Source organism: Nyctereutes procyonoides, unplaced genomic scaffold (assembly GCF_905146905.1).
Source record: "Nyctereutes procyonoides isolate TBG_1078 unplaced genomic scaffold, NYPRO_anot_genome, whole genome shotgun sequence".
Taxonomy (NCBI): domain Eukaryota; kingdom Metazoa; phylum Chordata; class Mammalia; order Carnivora; family Canidae; genus Nyctereutes; species Nyctereutes procyonoides.
The window spans coordinates 33,387,940-33,396,398 of NW_026575135.1; the positions used below are offsets into that span (position 1 = coordinate 33,387,940).

At 44.5% G+C, this 8,459-nt stretch overlaps 1 protein-coding gene across 1 annotated transcript; it reads right to left on the minus strand.

The window, feature by feature from the left end:
• Window positions 1-5,686: 5,686 nt before the first annotated feature.
• On the minus strand, window positions 5,687-6,250 carry LOC129494696 (interferon alpha-1/2-like). The gene has a single exon (XM_055301621.1). The coding sequence runs from the start codon at window positions 6,248-6,250 to the stop codon at window positions 5,687-5,689; it is 564 nt and encodes a 187-aa protein (XP_055157596.1).
• Between the last annotated feature and the right edge of the window lie 2,209 nt (window positions 6,251-8,459).

Genomic DNA, 8,459 nt, shown 5'->3' on the forward strand with positions numbered 1-8,459 from the left:
ACAGGTTTCTTATTGAAGAGAAAGCACCTGCTGGTTTACCGCTGTGACAATTTCTTAAACACGGAGATGTTAAGCCACGTTTTTCTTGAAGTAACACCTTATTTGTCTCCTCCACTTCACAAACATGCTTGCAGAGATAATATTCTATACACAGTATCCCTAATTCTTATTCTTGTGTTTCCTCTTCCACCTACTTCCATCTGGGTCCTGTCCCATCAGTTCCTTGCAAGTCACCAGTGGCGTCTGTTTGCAGATACCCTGAGACAGATCGTCTGCAGCTGCCCTGCAAGCACCACTCTGGCCTTCTTCCCTGTAGGAGACTCTCTACCCATGTGTCCTCCCCCCCCCACCCGTGTGTCATTCCCACTGTGCTGGCCACTCCCCTCAGTGCCCTTGTCAGACTCTCCTATGCCTGACCTTACAATGTTGAGGGTCTGCAGGAGGAGCACATGTAGGTCCTCATCTCATTGTGCTCTCTATGTAGAAGTGACGACCTCCACTCCCGTGTCTCATTCCCAGATATGCAATAAGGAATCCCAAATTGACACCTTCCTCATGGCATTTTTCTAAATTCCAGAACCACATTCCCAACTGCCAGTAAGACTTCATCATTTATATGTCTTCCAGGCACCTTAGAAAGGACATCTAATATTATTTTTCCTTTCTAGCATTATATCTAGCTAAAGTTTCTTGTGTCAGGGGCCTGGGTGGCTCAGTCGGTTAGGCATCTGACTCTTGATTTTGGCTCAGGTCACCATCTCAGGATTCTGAGATCTAGCCCCAAATCAGGCCCTGTGCCGGGTGTGGAACCTCTGGAGGTTCCCTCTCTCCCTCTCCTTCTGACCCTACCGACCCCTCCCTCTCTAAAAAAAATAAAAAATAAAAGTAAAGTTTCTTGTGTAAGAGCATTATTTTCCTTTGCTTCTCTTTGTAGTTTTAACAGAACTGAAGTAAGATAAACATTAGTACCATTTTTATGTCTCCTTCTGTGTCAGACTAAGTTTCAACACAATAGGAACTACATGTGCTTTATTTACCTCTAAGGGTTTTTTTTTTCCTTTTTTAAAATAAAGATTTATTTACTTATTTATTTGGGATAGGGAGGGACAGAGGGAGAGGGAGGAATCTCAAGCAGACTCTCTGCTGAGCATGGAGCCTGACCTGGGGCTTAATCTCATGACCCTGAGATCATGACCTGAGCCAAAATCAAGAGTTTGATGCTTAACTGAACGAGACACCCAGGCACTTCTTTTTCTTTTTTTTTTTTTTTAAGGATTTTATTTGTAAGTAATCTCTACACCCACCATGGGGATTGAACTCACAATCCTGAGACCAACAGTTGCCTCTCTACTGACAGAGTGGCTAGGCCCCAATTCACCTCTACTTCTTGACTACATTACACATTTTTCATTTAGATGTTCTATTTTGACATATACTCTGAATGGAAGGAATTAGTAAATAAATTTTACTATCTATTCTTCAATAACATTTACAAAACTATTTGGACTTTGGTTTTAGAACAAAGAATTCAAGAAGTTTTCTTTATTTTTTTAAGAAGTTTTCTTTAATAAGTATTTAATATATCAAACAAAAGTGCAAATTTAATAACATGGAAAGGTGAATATGTTTTCTAAATTTTAGTGCAGTGTAAAGATGAACAGTTCAAAATATATAATTTCTGAATTCTATAAGTATGATAGATGAAACAAGAAATGAATAAGTAAGTAAAAATAAATACAAGAAACAAACCTTTAGGGTAGTCATCTCTTAGGGATTGATGGTTCTGAGGCTGGAGTTTTTACAAATATTCTTGCTTCATACTATTCACAAAATATTTGTTGAGATAAATTCTATAAAATCTCTACTAAAGCAGGAATGGGAGCCTCTTGCAGTCCCCGACGTTCGTGCGGGGGAGATATGGCACATCCATCAGCCACAGTCCTGTCATGGGGAGCCCACGTCTCCATCCTTAGTCCTTTATTTTTTTTTATTGGAGTTCAATTTGCCAACATATAGAATAACACCCAGTGCTCATCCCATCAAGTGCCTCCCTCAACGCCTGTCACCCAGTCACCCCCACCACCTGCCCACCTCCCCTTCCACTACCCCTTGTTCATTTCCCAGAGTTAGGAGTCTCTCATGTTCTGTCTCCCTCTCTTATATTTCCCACTCATTTTCTCTCCTTTCCCCTTTATTCCCTTTCACTATTTTTTATATTCCCCAAATGAATGAGACCATGTAATGTTTGTCCTTCTCCGATTGACATTTCACTCAGCATAATACCCTCCAGTTCCATCCACATCGAAGCAAATGGTGGGTATTTGTCGTTTCTAATGGCTGAGTAATATTCCATCGTATACATAGACCACATCTTCTTTATCCATTAATCTTTCGATGGACACCGAGGCTCCTTCCACAGTTTGGCTATTGTGGACTTTGCTGCTAGAACATCGGGGTGCAGGTGTCCCGGCGTTTCACTGCATCTGTATCTTTGGGGTAAATCCCCAGCAGTGCAATTGCTGGGTCATAGGGCAGATCTATTTTTAACTCTTTGAGGAACCTCCACACAGTTTTCCAGAGTGGCTGCCCCAGTTCACATCCCCACCAACAGTGTAAGAGGATTCCCTTTTCTCCGCATCCTCTCCAACATTTGTTGTTTCCTGTCTTGTTAATTTTCCCCCTTCTCACTGGTGTGAGGTGGGATCTCATTGTGGTTTTGATTTGTATTTCCCTGATGGCAGGTGATGAGGGGCATTTTCTCCTGTGCTTGTTGGCCATGTCTATGTCTTCCTCTGTGAGATTTCTGTTCATGTCTTTTGCCCATTTCATGATTGGATTGTTTGTTTCTTTGCTGTTGAGTTTAATCAGCTCTTTATAGATCTTGGATACTAGCCCTTTATCTGATAGGTCATTTGCAAATATCTTGTCCCATTCTGTAGGTTGTCTTTTAGTTTTGTTGACTGTTTCTTTTGCTGTGCAGAAGCTTCTTATCTTGATGAAGTCCCAATAGTTCATTTTTGCTTTTGTTTCTCTTGCCTTCATGGATGTCCATCCTTAGTCCTAACCTGTCTTACAAGTTTGCCCCAGAAGACAAGGATCTCCTGCTTTGCGCCCTGCTGCTTCCCTGGCAGGTAGAGACGCAGGTAGAGACGCAGGTCCCAGAAGGGCCTCTTGGGGCCGGGTGGGGCCTGCGCTCCCGCGCCCCCGCCTGCAGCCCACAGCCCACAGGCGCCCAGCGCTGCCAGCTGCCGGGGAGGCCGGAGCGCGGTGCGTCCTGGGGGCGCCTCCAGGGCCCCGGGGCGCGGCGGTGGAGGCGGGCGGTCTGCGGGAGCAGCGCGCGCGGGACCCTGGCGGCCTGGGCCCCAGGGAGCCGGCCGCCCTCCGCCACGTCCCGGGGATCTGCAGGCTTCTCTGTCCTGCGGGCACACGAAAGGGGACAGGGGACAGGCTCCTCGTTTGGCCCAGAGGCACGACGTGCTCCCCGCTGCCAGCGCCTGGCTCCGGGCAGGGCCCCGGGTGGGCGGCAGCAGGGCGGGCAGCAGGGGGCGCGGGGCCGGGGCGGCGAGGTGCTGCGGGCCTGACTGAGCGGGGGCGTCCGCGGGAGCCCGGGGCCTGGCTCTGGACAGGCAGCCGGAGCAGGGCTTTCAAAGACGGAACACAGACGTTTTCATTTTCTACCCTCTGCTTTTACTTCCCTATTGTGGTTTTCATTTACATTTTCTATTATCTAAGAAGACGTCCTCATCGATCCAAAGGAATCGGTTTGCAATAGAAGTTTGTTTGCCCGGTGAACTCCCGAGGCGTCCGTCCGCGTGGATACCCACCCTTTCCACGCCGGAGGTTTGCAAGGACTCGGACACATGCACCTGCGCAAACATCCGTTTTAGTATATGAACATTGGTCTTCTCTGTCTGAGGAACAAACCCTGGCCTTGCTCCTGGACTCCGTTTTCGCCCTCCTTTCCTTACACAGGGGGACAGGCTCCTTCGGCCCTATGGAATTCGTATCTTCTTAGGTACTGACCAGACCATGTAAGATGCAAAAGCCCTTTAGAACCAGGACCGGGTTTTAGTGACTGTTGTATTCACAACAGAGGCTCATGGTAATGAGTGGAGGAGTTTCTCCGATGTTCATCTTCCTTTGAGAAACGACTGATGCAGGTTGATGCGGCTGTGCCTCCCTGGGGCCCCCGCGGCCGCGCGGCCGGACACTGTCATCTGTAATCCGTCTGTGTGCTCCTCCGGCTGTGCCAGTGTCCACAGCAGGTAGCCTGCTTCTCGTCTAGGACGTGGAGGTGTGAAGATTCTAATTCCAGAGAGTTGTATTTCCCCAGCCACACCTCACTGACAAGGTAGTTGTCACCTGTACTCACGTTGTTCCTCTGGAGTGACTGGGCGTGTTGCCCCCCCCCCCTCTCCTGGACTCGCTGCCTGAGGGCAGACTCACCATGACCTGGAGACTTTACATTCCCTGACTTCACAGGCACTGACTTCTCTTACTTATGCTCCCACCTACTCCAGTGTGGTTTCTGCTTATTCGTTCCACCAAACTGACTCTCAGCAAGGTCAGCAGTGGCTTCAATTATTCTGATGTAGTGTGCAGTTTCAACCTACCACTTCCATGAATCCACTGTGTTCTTCTAAGCACATTTATTTCCTTAAGTACACTCCTCACCATCCTGTCTTGTTATCCATGTACTCTCTGGCCATGATTCCACTGTCTCCTTGTGGCTCTTTTCCCCCCTCCCTTTGATGGTTGATCCTCAGAACTACATTCATGTCTTCTTCTCACACTACACTGTCTCCCCACATGGCCACCTCTGTTTCTGGCTTTTCCGAGCTAGATACAGACCTCAGCCATGGCGTTTCTTGCCTAATGCAAGCTCACCTCTCCCCTGTCACTGGGCGTTTGTGCTTCCATGTGTACCGGTCACCTCAGGAGGGGTCCACAGCTTTTATGTGTACTTCCTGAGATTCTGCATTCTAGAATCAGGTGAGAGAATTCACTTTTCTCCCTTTTCATTATAACAATAACAATAACAATAACATATAACACTAACACTAACAATAACACTAACAATAACATTATAACACTTAACATTATAACACTAACACTAACAACACTAACAACACTGTTTTTAGGTTCCTATCCCCACAAAACCAAAGATATAAACATCAGGACCTGTATGTGTCATGTCCTATATTCTAAAGGTAATGGATAATTTGTCTTAGAGGAAGTCAGTTATTACTTTTGATGTTAATGTAATCCATGGGTAAATGCATTTTGCCATCCAATGTTCAATGAAGTTGCACAATTAGACTTCATGGTAGTCTTTTAAAACATTTGCCATAGGAAAAGTTCAATAAAGAAAAAGAATGATAAACTGATTAAATACAAAGAATGTTTTATTATATAGCCACCACGTAAAGGTGCAAATATTATATGAAAAAATATAAATATAAAATTTACATAAATAAATGTATAAATACATAAATATGCATCAGCACGGTCATCTGTAGCCACTAGTGCTTGTAGAGTTGACATGGATTGCTTAATATTTTTGAAAACTCTTGACAAATTGATTTTGTTCGTGTCACCGTTACAGCAGAAATGAGTTTGACACAGCAGACCAGGGTAAGTGTGATATCATTTGTCAGAGGGAATCATTTCCATGTTGAGTCTGGTCTCATTCTTTCCTCCTTATTCTTTCTTGCAAGATGGTGGATGAGAACAAGGATCTCCCGATTTCTGCTCGGACCATCTCCCAGGCACACGGGCTGTGGTTCTTGTCTTGCAGGTAGAGGGAGATCCTTTGGAAGTAGGTCCTCAGGGTGGAGTCCTCATGCATGAGGGGGGTCTCGGCCAGCCCCGCCTCCTGCAGGGGACAGGCCTCCAGGTCATCCAGCTGCTCCGAGAGCCCCGAGCACAGATCCTCCAGGAGGGTCATGTTCCAAGGAGCAGAGGACGTGTCCGTGCAGAAGAGGTGGAAGACCTTCTGGGTCATCACGTGGACCACAGAGAGGGCCTGCGCCTCCTGGAGCCGCTGGCCATCAAACAGCTCCTTGGGGAAGGCAAAGTCATTGGTGTAGTTGACACAAGAGCTGAGGGAGAGTGTCCTCATCTGTCCCAGGAGCGTCAGGACCCTCCAGTTGCGCAGGCCGTGGGTGTCGGGCAGGTCGCAAGCCAGACAGCACAGGGAGTGGCAGCTGAGCAGCACCAGGGCCACTGAGAAGGAGCAGGGCACGGCCATCGGGGATCCTGCAGGGGCTGTGGGCCTGGCTGCGCTGGGCAAGTGTGGGAACCGCGGCTGCAGCTTCTCTGAGCATCTTCCCTCGTGCGTGGGGCTTAAGTAGGGAATAGAGGAGTTTTCTATTTCTGAACGTTTCCCTTCCTACTTCTGCTTTTCCTTTCCTTTATGCACTTTCTACTTGGGTTAGAGCATGGGTTTTTCAACCATTTATTATCTTATTGCCTCTTTTCTTAAGAGTCTTTGATTATTTATGTAATGGAACCTTCCATGAAAACTTAGTAACACAGATATACAGTATATATATATATTTATGATGTGTTTATACCCCTGCTTTATACATAAAAAGGAAAGTGTAAATTTTGCTGTTTATTCAACTCAGGGTGTAGAATGACTAAAAATTTAATCCTGAAAGTTAAATTTGGGGGTACTGATGCTTCACTGGATAACTAGATTTGATTAGCAACTTCTAATTTTTATTCACCCAATTGAAATATAAAAAGTACATATGCAAATTAACAATTTCTAGAAAGACATAATAATGATGTCAATGTACTTAAATATTTAGAATCACTTCCAATTACTAACAGCAATTGAAAAAGTAATTTCTTTACTTAACATTTGTTTTTAATGTGTTGAATTAATGTGGCTTTGAAGAGAAAATAATTTTTAACTTCCCCTCCTACCAGATACTCATCAAGTTATTTTCAAAATAATTTTTTTCTCTTTAGCCCTAGATAGAATTACTGATGTGTGGAATAAAGTTTGCAGAATTCAATCATACCATATAACCTATTTGTATTAAATTTCCAAATCCCGCCTCACAAGGAGGCTCAAATATCAGCAATGTCATCAAGATAGACAATGGCAGCTCACAAGTATGCAAAACACCTCTGCCAGTGTGACTTTTCAGATCCAGGAAATGATGGAGAGCAAGTCCTCCAATTCTAGATTATTCTTGTTAGCCCCAGGTTTGTGACTCTCTCTTGCAGACATTTTGTGTATCTTCCACAAATTCCATGCTTCATGAATGATGCCCAGTAAAATCCAATGAGGGACAATAAATACTGAGGACTAAGGTTTTGTTAGACCCCTAAAAGGCTGAGCTTCAGAGTACCACAAACCTTGTAATGCTAAAGATTTGTTCACAACCCTAAAACTACTTGTTACACCTTGGAAGCAATTGTAATGATAATGGGAGAGACTATGAAGATACAGAAGCAGAAAGGATGTGAAACATGTAGCAATCTGCTCACTTTTGCTGTGAACATAACTGCTCTTTTTAGAAAGTGTATTTTTGTAAAAGGTCATAAAAGCCACTACGATTGGCTTATTATACTTGCAGAGTCAATTAATTCCAGAAAAAGAACCTTTTTTTACTCTGGAGGAAAAATCTCCAACCAGCAGACAGATTTATACAAAGAACATAAGCTGCCTTTCCAGCCTTGCTCACTGTGTTAGTCCCCTGGAGCCACGAGGGGGCACTCATCCCTTGTAAATATTGTGCAGGGCCACCGAACACCAGTCTCCTGCTTCTGTTTCCTTTTTGCTACAGCTACACTTACATTTCTGCACCAGGGACATTCCCTTGGCCCAAAAATAGTCACCAGGAGAAAGAAGAGAACAATTCTTCTCCTATGAGAGTTTCCAAAAAACCTAGAAATTTCAAACAACTTTTGCTCTTACTTGGTGGCTTTGTAATGGGAAATACCATTGCCAGAGAGAAACCGCAACGGAAAAGGAAGCAGCTGTGTGAATGGGCAGGAGACGCTCTTAAGAAGTAAACAAGGAATATTTTTCCATCTCTTTGTGTCTTCCTCAATTTCTTTCAGAAGTGTTCTGTAGTTTTTAGGGTATATTTTGAGAACCATTTGAATGGTAAATGGTTCTCCAACCTTTTATTTTCAGGTTGTAGGTGTCCTTCTGTCTAAAATTGAGGAAGACACAAAGAGATGGAAAAATATTCCATGCTCATGGATTGGCAGAATTAATATTGTGAAAATGTCAATGTTACCCAGGGCAATTTACACGTATAATGCAATCCCTATCAAAATACCATGGACTTTCTTCAGAGACTTAGAACAAATTATTTTAAGATTTGTGTGGAATCAGAAAAGACCCCAAACAGCCAGGGGAATTTTAAAAAAAAGAAAACCATATCTGGGGGCATCGCAATGCCAGATTTCAGGTTGTACTACAAAGCTGTGTTCAT